The sequence below is a fragment of the Dendropsophus ebraccatus genome, chromosome 9 (genome assembly GCF_027789765.1).
Source record: "Dendropsophus ebraccatus isolate aDenEbr1 chromosome 9, aDenEbr1.pat, whole genome shotgun sequence".
NCBI lineage: Eukaryota > Metazoa > Chordata > Amphibia > Anura > Hylidae > Dendropsophus > Dendropsophus ebraccatus.
Genome location: NC_091462.1, coordinates 33,147,089 through 33,167,966, shown reverse-complemented (window position 1 = coordinate 33,167,966; position 20,878 = coordinate 33,147,089). Strand labels below are relative to the sequence as shown.

The following is a 20,878-nucleotide window of genomic DNA, read 5'->3' as shown; positions in this document are numbered from 1 at the left end:
CCCCAGCGAGTGAATATTCAGAGAGACTCCGACGTCTGCGAATACAACAAGCAATTTACAATTAACAAGTCTTACCTTTACTAAACTATAATTAAAATCGTTTGTATTAGCTCGCACCTCATACATTTTATTTACACGTCTGACTTAACCTGAATTCTGTTTTCTTTCTCTCCCCAACACACACACTTTTTTTTTTCCTTCCTCAATAAATTGAATTATTTCATTTATAACCACCTACAGGATTCCTAATTAATGAATAAATGGGAACAGCAACCCCTAGTGTTACCAACAATCCTGCATTAGGCAAGAACTAGTTTGTTTGTGTTGAATAACTCGATTCCAGGAGGGGAAAAAAAATTAAATCTTCTAATAAAAAAGGGGCGACTTCATGGCGTTCAAAAGAACTTTAAATGAGAGAGAAAATTGCCGACATCAAGGTTATGACTATCTGCAGTGTACGAAAGGTACTCCACCGCACCTGATTTACAACAGTAAGGGTACTATTACACAGAACGATAATTGGCCCTATCCGGCCGATTAACATTCTGTGTAATAAACATAAAGATCAGCCTATGACAACAATCATCAGCTGATCGTTGATATAGGTTTGGACCTATAATTGTCGGGCACCGACTGCACATTGCTACGTGTAATAGTGATGCGTGGCCGGCGGCTGACGATTTACAAAGTACAGAGAGATTTGCAGAGTGGCCTGTCTTAGCTGACAGGCCGCTCAGCTAATCACTGACCGGGACAGCCGCGGCCAGCGATTGGCTGAGCAGCCTGTCAGCTAAGACAGGCCGCTGTGAAGCTGCAGCATGTGGGACCCGAGTAGAAGTGGACCACAAGAGGAGCCCTGGACCATGGATAGGTAATGTATGCAGTTTAAGCAAGGGCTGTAAGGGCATCGGTAACTATGTCCATGCAGCCCTTGTTAAACGATTATCGGGCCGTGTAATAGGCCCAGTAAACGAGCACCGATCTAGCAGATCTGCGCTCGTTTACAGTTATTATCAGGCCCCCATCAGCCTGTGTAATAGTACCCAAAGAAGATGTAAATCAAGGCGAAAATCTACACTAGTTCCAGAACTGGGGTAGATTTCTGAGACTTGTGCACGGCAACCACAGATGTGTCTCTTTGGTAATCCGGCGTGGGACATGGGGGTGAGGATTTGGGCAAGATCTTGGAAAATCTCCCCCATATTCAGTATGTAAATTAGAAAAACATCTCTATAGGTGACCAATAGTTGGATAGAGGCTTCTTCTAAGCTCTGCCCTTATTTTTCCAAAAGTGGCATAAAAAAGGTGAAAATTTGAAAGTTTGTGTGTTAACTGAGGCTTGCACAAACATTTGTGACTTCTGTGCACACTAAAAGTGGAATAATAAATTACGATCTAAATGTTCTGTTTATTCTTTCAGTTTAGAGAGCTCTTTACCTTTGTTGTCCACAGTTTTACCGTCCAATCGAAGGAGGAAGTGACAAAGAGATGAGAGAAGTCCACAGCTCCCACGGCAGAATGGCAGTGGATCCCGGTTATTGGTCCTTGATGTCCTTCAAACATTTCACTTATACCGGCTTTACTACAATACAAAACATCAAAACACAACTATAAGCTTTAACAAAATATATTTGAAGGTAGTGTGTGTGACGGGGAAAAATAGTTGAAATTCACCAACCAATGACAAATCTCACGCCGCAGAATGAGACTGGAGTCATGCAACTTTGGAACACTACCAGTGGTGAATGTAGCTATTCATCATCTCCAGCCAGTATATTATCTGACCCCCTTCTATTTTACAGGCGGAAACTCTCAAAAAACACATTTGCTTGAGCTTTCATTATAGTGACTATAATTTTCAAAGTTGCACACTAGTGGTTATTTTGTTTACTGTGTAGGTGCAATTTCCTTGTACTGTTGACGTGCATATAAAATATGTCACCTGTCAACCTTTGAAAATATATTTTTTTCCTAACAATTTTCTTTAGATCTCATATAAAAATACATTTTTCTGTAAACATATTTTTTAAATTAAATTTAAAGATACAATGGACTTCATAGCACCAGTCTACGGTCATTATCTTACAGGAATGGACCATCATATTTAGTCTATAAGACCAAAGAATCTGTAAGGTCTTTATCATGCTCAGAGCTGCAGACATAGACCGATAGCTGAAAGGAAGATAAAACAAATGACACCTGTCTCTTAGCCGATGGCAGTTGTAAAATCATGTTTTGCTTCTAAGCTTAAGATCCCAAGCTGAAACATGCATGCCTCCTCCCTCCCCACCCCCTACCAGTCCTGTATGGCTGGTGTGCAGGGTTTGGCTTTCAGCACTGAGCTTTTATCTCAATCAAGAAGGATGGGGGAGGAAGGAGGCAAGCATGCTGCAGCTCAGCCTGGCAAGTGAGCTTGTAAGGAAATTTTGCTTTTACAACAGCTAAGAGACAGGAATGACTTGTTTTAATCCTCCCATTAGCTATGTGCACAATTTTGCAGCTCTGAACATGAGCAGACAGATTCCCTTTAATAAGTAGAGAACATGTTTTCAGACTTCAGAAAGCAGTCCCTGTTATGTTCTCCAAAATTAAAACTAAAATTCTGTTACTAAAGAGAATTATTGTGCATCAGTATTGTCCTAAGGAGAGAAGAGGCGCTGTTTCTGGAAGAAACTGGTCATGTTTTTCTAGGACTGGATAACCCCTTTAATCTTTCTTCTTTTTACTGGTATATATTAGGATCACACAACCAGATCTAATTAGAATGACCTATGCTTGTATCTGTTTATTAAAAAATTTCATAGTGTAAAGGCCCTAGTACCCAGCCTGATCATCTGCCCAATCGGGTAGATAGTACCTTCTGTGCTAAAACCAGCAACCAGCTGTTGGGACTGCACATCTCCTCGTGTAGTACAAGATGTGTGGGCCCCAGCAATACCAATCTAGTGACTGCTGGTGAAACCCCGGCGCCCGATTAGTGGACATCAATGCTGGGTTCACACTACTTTTTTTGCAAAAAAACAAAAACAAATGGAAAAATGGATGCATTTGTGCAAATCCATTTTGATCCGTTTTTCCATTGACTTCCATTATAAAAAAAAAAAAAAAAAAAAAAAACAAAACAGGGATCAAAATGCATCAGTTCTTTTAAAAAACATACACAAAAAAAAGGTCAGCTACATTTTTGTCCAAAAACCTGACGCGTTTTGATTCTTTTTTTTTATAATGGAAGTCAATGGAAAAAGGGATCAAAATGGATGCACACAAATGCATCCATTTTTTGCAAAAATGCATTGCAAAAACGTAGTGTGAACCCAGCCTAATACTGACTTAAAGTGTACCTGTCGTTATAAAAAAAAATATTGACATGTCATAGAGACAGGTCAAAAGTTTTGATCGGTCCATGTCTGAGTGCTCAGACGCGTACGGATCAGGCGATAGAGAGGAGCGTCCTCTCCGCTCTCTGAGCTAAAAAAAAAAAAAAAAAAAAAAGAAAAACAAAAAAAGTTGGGGTCCACAGAGCTCCATGATAAGTCTGACTTTTTTTTTTAAATTCAGAGCGGAGAGTGGAGGCCCTGCAGCGCATCTTCTCCCTGTTTGTTCTCCTGGTCGGTAGAGGTCTGAACGCTCAGACCCAGACCGATCAAAACTTTTGACATGTCTCTAGGACATGTCAAAAGTTTTTCAAAATGACAGGCACACTCAATTTTTCCTTCCCTACTGATGATATTGTCGCTGGTTGTCATCTTCTCAGCCTCAGCCTCCTTTTCAGCCTCTATATGGCTACTTACAATACTGCTGCAGTTATAATTGAGCACTGTATATATAATAAATAAAAAAAAGGTATTTAAATAAATGTATGAGCTGTAAAAAAAACTGAAAATGAAATGAAGGGTGTGCCATTAGCTCTTGTCTGACAGGTCATGCATGTAATGTTACTTTTTTTTCTTTGCGGAAATATTCGAATCTCCAATACTTCTTATGTTCCATTAGGAACACTTGTTGGAAAAAGAAAAAGCTTAGAAAACAAGATAAGAAACAGAAAGGCAGATGCGGAGCTCTTCACGTGCTGCCTTTTTTTGTCCTACCTAAAAGGGGCAATTTCCATTAAACATTTAACCAGAAATTTCTTGCAGATACGTCTCACTAAGAGAGACATTAGGGAGGCTTCTTCCTTGTCAGCTGTATGAATTGCAGGAAAAAGGGATTGAAGTTTTTATTCTACCTTCCATGGCGGCATGCTGTGTAGACAGAACCTTCTTCACTTCCCACCACAAAGTTGTTGACATCTCCCACAGGGAAGGACATACAGGTGACAGCTACGGCCTTCGATTGCTTGTGAACTAACTCCATGCTGTCCTGGAAAGAAGTAGGGGGCAAAATGTATTGAGCAGCCGGCTCAATGACTTACACTTCAGCTACACAAATGTTACTAAGAGATATCCTTAAGCATAAAGAGAGGCAAATATCACAGAAATGTAAGACTGAAGACTGAGACTTCCTAGCACCCAGGAGAACCTAAAAACAATACATACATAGTAGCCTAAAATAGGGCCAAGTGATGGTATATATATGGGGCATGTCAGGTGTTGCAGTAAGGGCAGGAGATTTAGGGTAAGTGCCCTATTACATGGAATGATAATCGGCCTATCCGGCCGATTATCATTCTGTTTAATAAACCAGTGATTGGAGCTGGAGCGCAGGACCCGGGTAGAAGCAGAGCGCAAGAAGAGCCCTGCAGCCTGGATAGGTAGCATCCAGATCGATGCTCCTTTACAATTATTATCGGGCCACCATCGGCCCGTGTAATACTACCCTAAGTTAATACATTTAATGTAAGGTGTGGCAATATAATGTGTATATATATATATATATTTCTCTCTGGATACTTTGAGAGACGATACTTATTGCACATTGTACAGTAGTAGTTCTGGGGGTATAGCATTTTCAGCCGTGCGTTCAGTATCCAGAACCTTGCAGTAGGCACCAACTTAAACATTATTGGAACATAGCAGATTTGCTGTGGGTTTTGCACGTGTAGGTTAAATCTTTATTGCATTCACAGGAAAATTCGAAACTGCGGTAAATGTTTTTTTTTTTCTTTCTTTCTTGGTAATTCTGGAGGAAAGTCCCTAGCAACAAATCCACATCAGAAGTGAGCTTACAATTAGCGAGACCCCCCCTCCCACCCAATGTTCGAACATGACTATCTCTAATGAAGTGAAGTGATGGTAGAGCTTATCTATGGCCTATTCTCTACATGACTTTTGAGAAAGGAACCGGAGTGGTTCCGAAACGAGTCTTTTAATACATTTTATATATATATTTCATAAATATTTTTTAGTTTTATTATATATTTTTTTGTCGGACCTGCGCCCTTACACCCGTGTGTTTGTGGTTGGAGGAATCATTGCTCTATTCTCTACTTGGTAGATATGGTTAGTTATATCAAGTCCTGGGAATGGTAGGCAGCATAATATACCAGTATAGCTTCCATAAAGTGGTTTCCTGAATGAAAAACCCTCCTATTATTTAGTAATGAATTTCCTACTGTAGTACTGCTGGAAGTTACTTTTCTATTCAGAGGTCAGGGAAAATTGAGGGACTTTAAACTTTTAATTTATTATAGGGGACATCCCAAAGTAAAAACACCAAATCAGAAATAGAGGGATACCAGATGTCACCTCTGCCTGTGTCATGAACTGTCCAGAGGAGGAGAGGTTTTAATTTGGGGGGGGAGACTGTGCCTACTTGGGACAGTTCCTAATATGAACAAAGATGGCAGCAGGGAGCGCTGTATAAAACTGGAAAGAATCTACCGCTTCCTGCTTGAGATTTTCAACAGTTCATTTATAATGTTTAAATTATCTCTACACTCTCTGCCACCAGATAATTTTATTTATCTCTATAGTACCCCTAAAGCTCTGCTCCCCTGCCATATTTTTATGCATAGCCACACTGGCCTCATTCTTTCATGGTCTTGTTCATGTGACAATTCACCAAAAAATGGGAATGCTGGGAGATACAATACTAGTTATTTCCTAGTATTTCCAGAAACAGCCTGATCGTTCTCTATACAAGAGGGTATACTAATATTCTGTATACTCTGTGGCTCCTGATAGATCATTCTAGGATGAAGTAGTTATGGCAATGCCTGGGTTATTTCCCCGTAGTTAATCAACCAGTTTACCACTAAAGGAATATAAATACATCCAGTGGTAAACTGGGCCATATTCCTGCTCTAAACTATGTAACCTCCCCCCTCCCCATTTATTGTAATCAGTTTCCATGTCACAACCCCCACAACTAGCATTGTAGTCATCCCAGTGAGATCACGATGAGCTCATAGAAGACAGCAACAACATGGGGCCGCTCAATCAGCTTTGGGATATAAATATTTTTCTTTTAAGCTGATCCCTTGAGGCCTGACCATTATCTAGTAGAGGAACGTTCAGCATTGGTTGCAGATGTTACATGCAAAATAACACCACAAAACATGGTTTAGCAGGAGAATGTGTTGGAGCCATAAGGAAGCTGCCTAAAGGGGTTGTCTTCTAAAGATGACCCCTGCCCATTTGGCCTATTGAGGCATAGGGACTTCATAGGATCCCCTGCTGGATCTAAGGTGAATAATGAGAACGTCCCATAGAAGTAAAGATGGAAAAAATTTACTATTCTTATCAAATATACAAGTTTTAAAGGTTGACTTACTTGTGGCTGAGAAAGCATATCAAGGCTCCATGAACAGATCTTGCCATCTGTTGATATACTGATCAAGTTATGGGCATTCTGTGTGCCAACCACATTAACACAGTACACAGGGTGCTGAAAGACAAATAATAAGTTTAACATATTATACATTCAACGAGTTACCAACTTATTGTACATTTATATACTGTATATCTGGGTTTACCCTCAACCAACTTGACTTAGGTGAAACGTCATTGTGTCCTTTGCACGTTTCATAATTACTCCTATCTATAGTAGCAGAACAATAACCCATATGGGAGTCAAATTGGGTTGTCATATTAAGTCCCATCCCCGGGTTAGGTTATCTTCACATTTAAACGTACCCTAAAGGCCCTATTACACGGAACGATTATCGGCCGTTACGGCCCATAATCGTTCCGTGTAATAGAAGGCAACGATCCGCCGACATGAGCGATGTCGGCTGATTGTTGCAGTCGTTTGTCTTTCAACATTGTTGAAAGACAAACGACTCATACAGGAACGATCTGTTGCCGTCGCTCCGCAGAATAGGAGCAGCGGCAGCAGACTGCTGCTATATCCTATGGGCTGCCCGGACGACCAAAGCAAGGTATTCCAGGCAAGGTGTGTTTCTTACAATATGGCCAGGCATGGGTCGTTTTAACATAATAAAGTAAACCTGGCCCCAGGTACCTGGCACCGCAATCCTGATGCTCCATTGTCTGTTCAGCTGTGACATTGCAGGCTGCCCAGCCAGCCAATGAATGACTAAGGCAGGACTCCCACTGCAGCCACTAAATGAGTGGGGGTCTGCAACATGCCGTGGCGTAGTGGCTGAATAACGGCAAGATTGTGGCAGCGATGAAGGAGCCAGGGAGTTAAGTGTACTTTATTATGTTAGAACAGCCCATACCTGGCCATATTGTAAAAAACAACCGTTGCCCAGAATACCCCTTTAAAAGCATGACTGCCTGAGTTGGGCTGTCCCACAAAAAAAGTATATCCTTAAAAGGCGTCTAGCACCAAGTTTGAGCGTGTTAAGCCTCAGGTATTGCTAAATAAAGCATGTTACTGTGTAGTGAACATATACCTTTAGTATGTTCATCTTCTGCTCCATTCTCCAGGAAAATTATTTTTTATTTAATAAGATGTAAATTAGCATTTCTGTTATCCCTAGTTACACTGCTTTGTCCGCACCGGACACCTCCCTTCCAATACTTAGCCGCTCCTCAGCTCTGATGTAACCTAGAAGTCAAAGGGAAGCGACACAGACACATGGTAGGTCCATGGTGCCGAAAGTGTCACTAAATACAGGATTTCACATCAACCTTAATGTTACAGCTGAGGAGCAGCTCAGCATTAATGGTCAGGTGTGTGTACAGCGTTGCACCTGGGGATAAAGTAATGCCCCAATACACCAAACAGCTAAATTGCATATTGAATAAATTTCCCAAGCAACAACGTAGCATATGAACATACTAAAAGTAACACTCAGCACCGGTAACATGCACTACTAGGCAATATTAGAAGTTTAACATACTCAAACCTGGTGGTCCCTTTAAGGATATAGTATTCGTTTGTGTAGACTGAAAATCAAATAAACTCAATGGTGTGATGTGCGTAAACCATGGTGTACGTCAGCATACTGTTCTGCCAGTAAGGTCACATTTACCATGAACGTATTTTTATTTTTAGAATTAATGTGAAGTTAAATCTTTCTCAAATAAAAGTAGTCTTCTGGAGGATGGGTGCACCCCTTACCGTGTGAGCAGCAGCCGATAGCGGAGTCCTCTGGACTGGGGTCCTCTTGTTACTCCGATTGTCCCATAAGACAATTTGGCCTGAATACGTCCCACCAACTACCAGGTTCGGGTGAAACTTTGCAAAAGCAGCTGACATAACCGCAGACTGGAACAAAAAACATACAGATATCAACAATATTCATTTATATGCAGTACAATGATCCTAAAGCATAGTCTCTGTGTTATCAATGGAGCCGTTAGGTTTCGGAAAAGCAGCTAAAAACATTTTTTATGAACAGGAGATAAACTATTGGCCACTAGTTGACTACTTTTGGGCTATTAAATGGGCATTATATTTTCAAACAACTTCCCTCCATCTGATGATTTCTGACATCTTTGTACATCACTTTACTTAGCAAAAATGACTCCCTTTCCAAAATAACTGATCTAAAATCTTGGACACTAGGGGGGGATGTACAAAGCGTACCCCAGGGAGAAGGTGCAGATTCGCCCCTTCTCCCTGGCGTACGCCTCCTGTATGCCCTGCTTGCCCGATGGGCGGGCTGGCGGAGCTTGCGGGGGCGTGATAAGGCGGAGAGGAGGCGTGGCCTCCTCCCGCACCTCATTTATCCTGATTTACTCCTGCTCGCAGGTGTAAATCATGACAAAAATCTACACCTGCTGAAAGCAGGTGTAGATTTCGTATGCCAAGCGCACTTTCGGGCGCCCGGCCAACCGGATTCACTAAGAGCCGTGCGCCTGTTAGTGTATCCTGCTGGGAAAATAGGCGGGGCCTAATATAAGACTGGTGTACTTGTACGCCGGTCTTCGGAAATCCCCCTAGGTGTCTGCCTTCCCTGCAATTTGCTGTTCTCTGGTAAGAGCTAGATCAGGAGAGAACAGAGGAAATGGGGTGGGGCTTAGCTAGTGCTGTGAACAAAGAAAGCCTGAGCTGTTTACCTGCACTCTGTAAGCCAGTCTGCCTACTAAAGATGATCCTCACTGTTTCTCAAAGGTAAATCAAGGCTTCAAGCAACAGAAGAAGCTCACTACTTAATCTGTAACCCATTCTTCCTCTACCCACTCCCTCCCTCGCCCTTGGTGCACCAATTTAAAGTGACCTTTTTCAAAGGATGCCTAACTATGATAAACCCAAATTAGCTCAAAGTTGCTCACAGCCTGGGGACACTCCACTTATACCTAGCCAGCTTCTGATCAGTATTTGTTATCATTATTCTTTCTTTTGGTGTATTGTTTTCACAAGTTGTTTTCACAAGTTTTTTTCTATCATGCACTTTTATGGGTTTATGTTGAGATGCATGCACTCTCTGGGGTGTTTTACCTTATATTGATTAGGCTCTAGCAGGCTGCAGGGACCCTTGTATTGTATGGGTTCCTCAAGTGTGGGGTTATTTTAAATGTTTTTAACTAGGTTAGGGTCTTACTTATTTGTTCTATGTATATTTGTGTACAATAAAGGATTCACCATTTCTCTATTTGTGGGGTGTCTAGCATTATATGACCTACACTGTTCCTTTGGTATGATAAGTACACATGCTATAATCAGCCATAACCTGATCTCTCAGTGAAGCTAAAATTCAGTTTCTTCCCTCTCCTTTATATGGATTTTTATAAGTGCAGGAGGAGGAGAGGAGTCTGATAAGAGGAGAAAAAAAGCATTTTTCTGTAAACTATATTACAAAGTTTCTTCTCTAGACTTGGACTAGTGATTTACGGAAAGTTTTTTTTATAACTGGAGGTGTATACTTTACATGTCTCTTATTGAGTAATCCTATTGAAAGTTTTCAAAGAGGTACAAAGAAACAAAAAAAACTGTCACAAAACACGGATAAGGGTTGTCTCATATCGGTTTCAGCAAAATTAACATTTGTCAGTCATCTCCACTGTGCTCTGACAGTAATCTGACAGCTCCGGATTACACGCTACATTTAATCCATCACAATAAACTCAGCAAATTTTGACATCCAGAAAATAGAAGCCGATCACTTGTTGGCAAACACATTTAAGCTATTCTCTTGACTTAAAATTTCGATCACATTCGGAGCATGTGTTTCCACTTAAACAAGTCTGTTTCCATCTCCTCGGGCCACGTTCTTCTAATTTAATAGCCCAAAACGTATTGTCTGGCATGAGAAAGCAGCTAGTTTTTTTTTTCTTTGGGGTCGGGAAAGCTTGAATTAATATAAATCAGAGGGGATGTAGCATGCAGGTTTTTGGCATCCCTAAACCACGTGAATGATGTCAGCAGGTCCAGGAGAAATTCCCCCCCCCCCCCTCTGAACTGATGAAGAGCTCAATCAACATATGTTTGCAAATACATGTGGTTTACATAGGGGCAATGAAATCATTATGTTAACCAGTATCTGGGGCACAGGGGAGCACGAGTCCAAATGATTAGCATAAAATGTCTGCTTCCATACCTGGCAGTGAAACACATACTCCGGGGTTGTCTTCTTATATTTCATGTTCCAAACAAGAGCCACACCATCTGGTTCATGTGGAGCGTCCTCATTGTTGTTGTATGATGCAACGAGCAACTCTGGGTACTGTCAGAGAAAACATTACATAAAGTGATATTAATACTTCTCTGCATGTAAATGACCAAAAATATTAATTTCTGCTGCAGGTAAGTGTTTGTAAAGGGTATTTATCCCAAATGGACAGGATATACACAAGGCTAGGAATTCACAGTGACTTTGGCCACAGCACAGATTACATGGCCAAAGACCAGCATGTTGTAGTACGTTACAGGTAATGTAAGTGAATGGGGTCGGGCTGCAACCCAGAAATGCCTGTGATCGCAACCCAACAGTTGCAAGAAATCTGATCTGAGATGGATTTGTTGCAATTGTAAGGTTGTGGTCACTAATGGGTTCACTGACTGTGATGCAGACAATCCTTGAAGTATGACATAGCAATCCTGAGCCCTAGCATAAGGGTCTGATTAAGGCAGTTTCTTCCTTTCCTCTTATCTCCCTCAGCCTGCCATTCTCCAAACACACTTTTCCCCATCTTACCTGCACCTATCAGACATTAAAAGCATATCTTGGGTATATACTATAAATGGCCGAGGTGGGAAATATCTCAGTTGCACATCTTGCAGGGAATCCTATGTCATATAAAACTATTCCAAGTAACGTCACGCTGGCATGCACGCCCATGCACAGTCAAAAATTACTGGAGGTGCACAATGTAAAAGCAGGTTTGAGGAGCAGATAAAAACATTATGAAAAAGCCACTTTTGTGCGGCGATTTTTGGGTGGCTATTAACTACATTGCACTATAGTCTGCTCCCGTCTTAAAGGAAATCTGTCAGTTACAATTCAAGTTTAAATCTGCTGACACTGTTACATGGAGACACATGGTACCTTTCATATATATCTATCTGTGCTTCCATACCAAAAAAAAAAAATGGTTTCATTCTCCAGTGCAAAGTGTCAACAAGGCTGTAATGCCCTCCTTGCTCTCCCTCTTATCCCTGTCCCAGCTTGATTGACAGTCGGCTTCAGCTGAAAGCTGAATCCCAAGCAGAGTCAAGTATGGAAGGAGGGGTAAATAGGTGTTACAACTTTAAGAAAACCAGAGAGTTTGGGAAAGCCTCTTTGCATGGGATATTAAAATAATTTTCTATGTTCTGGAAGCACAGACAGATGAAGAGTACCATCTGTCTCCTTAACCTAACAGCTATCTAACAGTGTCAGAGGTTTGTAATGTAAAATACAACTGAAAAATTGACTTTAAGGAAAAATTGTGTCAAGCGGCAAAGTCAACTATAACTTTGGTACCAGCACAAGATGCAGAAGCATCCAGTCAATTAAAGAGGCCACTTAGTTAGGATCTTCACTGACCTAAGAGCTTGTGTTCTCAGTCTATAAAAATGACAAAATCTCACATAAATTATTATTCAAGAAATGTGAAGTCTCTGCACTGTGATGTAACAACATTTAGCAATCAGCATGACTAAAGATAACAGCAATGATCTGATATGAATGAAATTGAATACGTGACCCAATAACTGACCCTTAAAACGGTTCTACAAGCTTCACATTCACTTGACGTTACCTAATAGGTGACAGCAGTGCACGGAGAGTACAAAGTGTTTCTATGTGCACAGGCTTATAATTACAATGATGTCATTATACTATATCTAATGCAGCATAGCAAAACTCCATTGGGCAACTGGGAAAGGGGAATTTCTGATAAACCATTATGTGGCAAAAACGTGGGAACTGCAGATTGGTTGTAAATTTATTATTCAAAGATCCTACAAATATTTAAACCTATGGGATCAGTGACATTGTACTGCATCTTCTTGTATGATCTCTTTTTCCCTACATTCTTTGTCAGAAATTATTAGTCCAAGCAATTTTAAGAAACTCTCTAATAGGTGTTAGGCTGCATTCCCACATTCCGTGATCCTGACGGATCACGGACGTGGAATGCATGTACCGGAGCCCCCCCTCGCCCGGACAGCATCTGTAATTAGATGCTGGGAGCGGGGGAGACTGTATTCATAAGCGCCGCGCTGTAATGAATCAGCCGCGCGATGCTGTTACTACAGCGCGGCGCCTATGAATACAGTCTCCCCCGCTCCCAGCATCTAATTACAGATGCTGTCTGGGCGAGGGGGGACTCCGGTACATGCATTCCACGTCCGTGATCAGTCAGGATCACGGAACGTGGGAATGCAGCCTTATTAGGCTAAAAAGTCTCTTTCTGTATTCAAAAGGCTGTTTTGCAGTCTCCCCCCCTCCCTTACTTTTTTTCTGTTCATTATTAGGCAAAGTCATGTACATTACAGAAGAGCAAAGTAAAGATGAGTTTGCCGTGTTCATTATAACCCATAGCAAGGGGAGGGGCGAGGGGAATGAGTGAGCAGGAAGAGGAGACAAACAGCTGTACAGTTTGGAGACTGACTGGGCACATAAAATGCTGGATTCACAGGTCAGAAAGCTCAGTGCTCGTCTGTGAACTTGGTGAGATAAGATTGCAGGATGATGTGCTGTGCAGGGCTGCCTTTTCTCCTCTCTGTGATTACTCATCCCTCTCCCCCTCCACAGACCATAATGGACACAGAAAAGCTGCTCCTTCTGAAGTGAGGGGGGAGGGGGGAGGCTGCAAAATAGCCTTTTAAGTACAGAAGGAAAAGCTTTTGCTTAATAAAACCAATTACAGAGTTTCTCATAATCGCTTGTACTACTGATACTTATTGATTTCTGAAAAATGACATTTAAAAGGAGAGTTACACTTTAAACCTAAACCTTGATGTGTGGCCATTGAAGTTTGTGGTGTGATTTTGCTTCCTTTGCTAAAGCAAATTCCTGAATAGGATAGTGCAAGAATATTACCAGTGACTGCATGGTTTTATAAGCTAGTGGCACATATCAATATTCTAACATGTCAGTAGCCCTCATTATTGTATCTATTTTTGAGTAACCCTTGTGCCATGACATTTATTGTGTGATCACATGGTTGTTTTGAATAATATAAAACAAATATAACTTTGCAATATAAATATAACTTTGCAATACAAAGATGGACTCCCATAATTGAAAAAGCGCAAAACGTTACTGCCTCATCTAAATTAGAGAGGGTTTCTGGGACTTTGATATGGAGGACTAACTTTATGATGGTAGCGGTACAACTCCCAGCACCTCTACGCATAGCGCCACAGTATTTTAGCAAGTGATGTGGCTGCCTTTATTGTTTCCCAGGCACAGTTTTATAGTGGCTGTGCCTGGTACTGCAGCTTCCCTCCATTTAGATAAATGAGACTGACCTACAGTACCAAGCACATCCCTATAACATGTATAGCAATGTACCTGGTAACAGTAAACAGGAAACAAAGATCACCAGAAGCCAAAACCACTGACTGTAGCATCTAAACAGTTAAACAGCTGGGATAAGTGTTCTCTCTGATCCCGGCCACTGACATTGACATGCTTCCTGAGCTAAGCCATTGGGGCCTCCTTTGGCTTCTCCCCACCACAACGGCCTTGACTGATGTCTCTCTATATAGCTGAACAGAGAGAGCTCTATCAATCAAGGCAGATGGAGCAGGAAAACCCACTGAAGACCAAACCAACTACTTGTGGTTCAGAGGGCATGAAAGTAATGGCAGGTTCAATGGCCAAAGACCACTGTGTTTGGAGCAAGCTCAGATTCGGAGCATGGTATAGCCCCTAAATGGCACATGCCATGGTGTTGTTATAGCAGTATAAAGTCACAGATAGCCTCTTCGTGAACATAAATGCATTGGCATCTTCTAGGTACCTGAGAAGACCAGTCCAAGCAGCTGACCACACGATGCTTTGACCAGCGTTCATCGAAAAACTGTCTGTTCAGAGATATCTTTGCGCCTGCTTGTATTTCCCTGTTAAATGGTAAAAGCATCAACAATGATTAGCTCAAATTGAAAAATTGCATTATACAAATCGTACACGAGGAGATGAGAAAATATAATCTGTTTTCCATAATTACCCTTCTTTCTCTTCCAAGTCTCGGCCACTGTAATCAAAGAAAATGTTGACGTGCTCAGACAGGGCACGCTCAACAATCCTGGTGCTGTGGTCAAAGAAACTTATGAATTCTTCGCTGTGAACGATCTGCTGCTTCTCCTCTTCTGTTAGCTCATGCGGTGGGGCTGTTGAATCATTGGATATGATTATAAATCTGAATTTAAGAATCACAGTAATTGCAAGGTGCAATAATAGAAATACCACTTGTGATTTATACATGCTGACCAGTGTTTGGTATAATGATCAATGGCAATGAAAGTAATCAGGAGAAGCTGGTGCCATTCAGATTAATATTGAATGAGTCTATTGCATATAGACTTCAAGGAGTTTACAGGGCAAAACGGGATAGGCCATCAGTTTCAGATCGGTGGGGTGTCCTTCAGCCACCATTTACAGTGAAACAGTGCAAGAAGCAGACATATATTGTGCAGTGACTATTTTGGGGGTACTGCAGCTCTAATTTGCTTCAATGGCAGGTAAGCTGCAATAGCACAGAATAGCCACTACACAATGTAGGGAGCTGTTTGCTCTGTTTTACTGTGTGTGCTAGTGCCAAGGCTGTGGCGAACAGCTGACCAGCAGAGACCTGGGTGTCAGCACCCCACCAATCTGATATTGTTTACCCTTGTTTAGGTTAAAATCAATCAATACATTTTGCATGGAAAAGCCCTTAAAGGGGTTATCCAACATTAGAAAAACAAGGCCACTTTCTTCCAGAGACAGCACGACTCTTGTCTCCAGTTCAGGTATGCATTGCGATTAAGCTCCATTCACTTCAATGGAACAGAGTTGCAAAATCTGCACCCAAACAAGACAAGGGTGGTGCTGTCTCTGGAAGAAAGTGGCCATGTTTTTCTAAAGCTGGATAACCCCTTTAAATGAAACCAGGATGTCCAGGTCTGACTGCAGATATCTAGAATCAGCTTATGATTTGTTGATGGATAAGAAAGTAAACAATATTCTTACCCACGGAAGTGGGTAAAATACTTATATAGCTCTGTGTAGTTGGAAGGAGCAATATTAATTGAGCAAATGTAAAAAATGAACAGTTCTCTTAACAGATATTTAAAGGGGTATATCCATGATCTTTATTTTTGTTAGTTGACAGGGAATGCAAAAGAAAGTAATTTTGCAAATGCATCGAATTAGAAAATTGCTTTCTTCTTCAGTTAGTCCCTTATCTCTCGCTGTAGTGTTTACAGAGGTTGTCTAGGTTTCCGACCACAGCTTTTAGCAAAGCAGTGGCCGGGCTGTGACATTTGGGTGGTCGGGACCTCAGGGAGTGGTAAGTACAGATTTACTCCCTCTCTCATTGAGCGAACACATATGTCTAGGGCTTGGATTATTCCTGGGGAAATGTGTAAGTTCTGTGTGAGACAGTGATCACGAGCTGATTCAGCTCAGCACTGCTGTGTCCTGTCCTCGCTAAACCAGGAAGAGTAGATGCAGTGGTGCCGAGCTGAATTCTCAGCAGATGGCACAACCCCTTTAAGGGTATCCAAAAACTGCCTTGTAAGACCAAACATGTATGACAACAATCAGAGAAATTACCTTCAACCTTTTCCTCTTTCTTTGTAGCTTTTTCTTCATCAGGAGCGGCTGATGGTTTTGCAGTAACAGTTTCCTCCTCTTCCTCATCTCCTACACACCACAAAGAAAGCCATAGACATTAAAGATTTTCCCATTGATCACAACACATATTCCTAATAATAATAAAGAAAGCACATACAGATCCTGAAATTTAAGCAGGTTGCCAAAAGATGTGGATCCATACATATCAATTTTAACCCACATGTTGAAAAAAAGGGGGTTGCTGTGTTTTTTTTGTTTGTTTTTAATCACTTTTTTTAGAAGTTTGTCTTTTTATCCTGAGAATATACAGTTTTTTCGGCACTCTATCTAGTTAGCGTTTCTCCATAATTGCCTATGGTGCATATCTTCACTTCTTCCTCCTGAACAAGACACCTTCACAGGGATGGTATCGATCACATTATAATGCTCTTTTCTTAGAAACTCAGTGACTGTTTCTACTATCAGGAGTGATACACACAAGCAACTGGAAATGGAGATTGTTTTTAGTTTACTCTTAATTTTTTTTTTAATTATTATTATAACGAAACATGTTTAATAAAAATGTAAAAAACACAACCCCTCCAGTGAGCAGTTGTGATTTGCAGCGCCACCACTGGAGAAATTAAAGCGAATTCGTACTACCTGGTCGGTGCCGGTGCATAGATGCCAGCTGCACGGTTTATTTTTTTTAAACCACCGCCCGCCATCTTCACCACTTTCTCAATCGGCAATTCGACCTGCTGTGCGTCCTGAAGGTGCAACCAAAGCCCCCCCCCACACACACTTTTAACGGATATCATTTCTCCTCTCCTATCCCCACCTCCATCAGACTTGATTCTGATGGAGGTGCATCACTGAGCGGAGGGGATATCGGTACACTGGGGGGGGGGGGGGGGGGGCTGGGCCCACTTCCAGTGCATAGAAAGGGCGAATTGCAGATTGAGAAACCAAAGATGATGGAAACCAGGCAGCGGTTTGAATGACAGACTGCGCCATCGGGATCTACACGCCAGCGCTGACCAGGTAGTATAAAAGAAAAGTTTTTGATTAGCGAAGTGGTCAATTCACTTTCAACAATTCATGTTTATTTAAATTGAAGAGTTGTATGTGGTTAATACATGGACAAACCTAGTCCTCTAAAGAAAGACACCAATAAAAGGAGATTCCACACAATGGTTTAGAATGCATTATTAGGCTATGTTCACACAGTTTATTTGGTCAGTATTTTCCAACCAAAACCAGGAGTGGATTGAAAACACAGAAAGGCTATGTTCACACACTGTCAAAATTTTGTGGATGGCCGTTATTTAATGGCAAATAAAGGATGTTATGTCAAAACAACGGCCACAGTATTAAAACAATGGCAAATGATGCCCATCCACTAAATTTTAAGTGTGTGAACATAGCCTTTCTGTGTTTTCAATCCACTCCTGCTTTTGGTTAAAAAACAATGATAAAAATACTGAGCAAAAATACTGTGTGTGAACATAGCCTTAAACTTCATCATTAAAATAGGTATTGTCTCTTACGATGCAGAGGTGGGGTGAAGCAGCGCTCAGCTGAACACTTATACCTGTTCAATCACAGATATTAGTCAGTCTGAACACTCTGAGCTCCACAAATCAAAATTTGTGATATACCTGTACATGGAACAAAGATCTGAAGACAACTGCACTAACTTGGGTGCTGCTGGACCTTCTTTACAAAATGTCTCTAAAACACGTCAAGTTTTTGAAAGTGTCAGGCTGTAAGCTTTGGATGTTGAGTTTTTGGGTTTGGATGAATCAGAGTGTGCTCGAGGTTAGTACTTATTATTTCCATCCCACCCTGAGAATATTTATATAGAAAAATACTTCTCGTGAACCACTTTTAAAGGATTTTCTAGCATTGTATTCCATGTTAAACAGAACAATTTTTAAGTAAGAAAGATGCGTAGTTGCAAAGGCGGCAACATAACTCAATAAAGCATGACTCACTAACAATCAGAAGACCGCATACAGTAGATAGACCTTTTATAGAATTACCATAACACCAGCTTTATAACAATACACATAACAGCCAGGGTAGAGCTGCCATTTGTTTTGCGTTTTCCAACCACACAAACATATGGATCTCTACATGTCCATAAACCTAATTTAAACTTCTTTTATCTTTTTTAACTTCTTTTACATTAAGAAACCCTTTAATAAGTCAGCAGCGTAAACTGATATTTTACATAGAGAATTATAAATGTTGGTTGTAATAATTCCTTTAAAGTTCTTCTGCAGACCGCTTTAAGTGAATAAAACAAGGAATTCTGTAATGGTTGGGGTTCCTATGGATTCTGCCATAGTTTTTTTTTTTTTTTTTTTTTCAGGTTAATTGCTGATTTGGTCTATAAAGGTTGCACTTTGATTACATGAGCAGAAGGTCAGGATCTGACATAAGGCAGCATGTAACACTACATCTGCTACAAAATACCCCCCTCAAGTGCTGTGATCTCTGCCTATTCCTGGAAAAGAGATGGGGTATATACATTATATGTCTATGCCTCACCCCAAGCCAATTCCATGGTTAATAGTGGCGCTGTATACGAAGCCTTTGCACTGATCTGACTTCTGTGCCACATCCTGTATGAATCTCAAGGAGCGCCGTCATGCTCTAAAATCGACAGATGGCCATTGATGCCAATGGGTCTCATGAATGTTGCAAATAAGAAAATAATACAAAGGATTGAGCTTTCTAAAAACACAAAGATTCTTTAAAGACTGAAAAAATAAAGTTTCAAGATTTGATTTAGTTCAGTCATTGTCATATCGTTAATGGTATATAATGTCATTTCTTCATTGGTATATGAATTTAGTGTTACTTTTTTTTTTTAGATGCACAAATATTCCACCAGCAATTTTACCATTATTGGGGCATCTATCTGAACCCAATCCATAAGGATCCAAAGCCCCTTTTACACTAACATACGTATGAGGCATTTCTGTGTTTTTTTTACTTTTTATGTCTTTCTTTCTCAGGTATAGGAGAAAACCACGGCACTCGATATTGCAAGAATAAGTGAAAAGTTTATTTTTTTAGCAAAATGATATACGGTATTTAAATACCGTATATCATTTTGCTAAAAAATAAACTTTTCACTTATTCTTGCAATATCGAGTGCCGTGGTTTTCTCCTATACATGATTTATGGCTGAAGAACCCAGTTACCACTGAGCACCGGCTTCCACATTCTAAGGCAGAGGTGTGCAGCACTGACCCTATCTAGCTTTCTTTCTCAGGTGACTAGCTAACGTCTAGAGGACAGGAGTAGGAGGGGGAAATCTTTCCATTTTTTACACTCTTCCTGTTCATGTTTAAAACGGGTGGACTAGTGGACCCCATTGACTCAAATATATGTACATTATATGACATGTCACAGATTCTGGGTTATTAACCCTTAGAGGACCCAGCCAATTTTTAATTTTTGCATTTTCGTTTTTTCCTCCTTGTGCTTAAAAGGCCATAGCACTTGCATTTTTCCACCTAGAGACCCACATGAGCCCCTATTTTTTGCGCCACTAATTGTACTTTGCAATGACAGACTGAATTTTTTTCATAAAGTACACTGCAAAACCAGGAAAAAATTCAATGGGTGTTGAAAAACAAAACAAAACGCATTTCTTTTATTTGGAGGGTTTTTGTTTTTACGCCGCTCGCCCTGGGGTTAAACTGACTTGTTAGGGCTCGTTCACACAGAGCAAATAGTTGCAGAGCTAATTTCCATTGTGTTGAATGGAAATCCTGCTCTGTAGTTCACACGGAGGAATTTCCTCGCTGAACGTTCCGTGGCTAATCCGCTCTCCGCCAGAAGAATGAACATGTTCATTCTTCCGCTAGCGGAAGCCTATACAAATCAATGGGGCTCTGATTTTCTGTTTCAGTGTGGAATACGCGCGTATTCAGTGCGTAATACAAGCGGAAATTACGCGCTGAATCAGCGCGGAAATGGGGGGAAAAAGGGTGGGGAAATCCCAAGACAACCCAAAGGAGGTGATACCAGGGGCCCACAAGAAAGAAATGACAATGTCAGCATGCACACAGCATATGACCACAGCAAAAGTTTCCCAAAAAAAACATACATACATACATACATACATACCTCTGAAATTAGTGCATCTCCATCAATTGCAAAGCGGTAATGTTTTGCCATTTCTGGTCAGCTTCTCTCTGCTCAGCTCTGCTTCTTTTCCTCTGCCAGCTCTGAGGTGATCTGTTCTAGAAAATTCAGGTACCATATAGTCTAGTCTCAAAAGTCTGCAAAATTGTTGTTGGCACCTCCCTCTATTACTCA

The 20,878-nt window shown here is 41.0% G+C and overlaps 1 protein-coding gene across 8 annotated transcripts in view; it reads right to left on the bottom strand.

Moving 5' to 3' along the window:
• DYNC1I2 (dynein cytoplasmic 1 intermediate chain 2) overlaps positions 1-20,878 on the bottom strand; it is a 96,103-nt gene that overhangs the window by 7,633 nt on the left and 67,592 nt on the right. For all 8 annotated transcript variants that reach the window (XM_069982903.1, XM_069982904.1, XM_069982906.1 and 5 more), the window contains 8 exons: positions 16,541-16,630; positions 14,952-15,114; positions 14,745-14,844; positions 10,892-11,017; positions 8,470-8,616; positions 6,712-6,825; positions 4,226-4,359; positions 1,438-1,582 (listed from right to left, as the gene is read on the bottom strand). In XM_069982903.1, the coding sequence (XP_069839004.1) occupies positions 1,438-1,582; positions 4,226-4,359; positions 6,712-6,825; positions 8,470-8,616; positions 10,892-11,017; positions 14,745-14,844; positions 14,952-15,114; positions 16,541-16,630 (1,019 nt within the window). The remainder of the gene's footprint in view (positions 1-1,437; positions 1,583-4,225; positions 4,360-6,711; positions 6,826-8,469; positions 8,617-10,891; positions 11,018-14,744; positions 14,845-14,951; positions 15,115-16,540; positions 16,631-20,878) is intronic.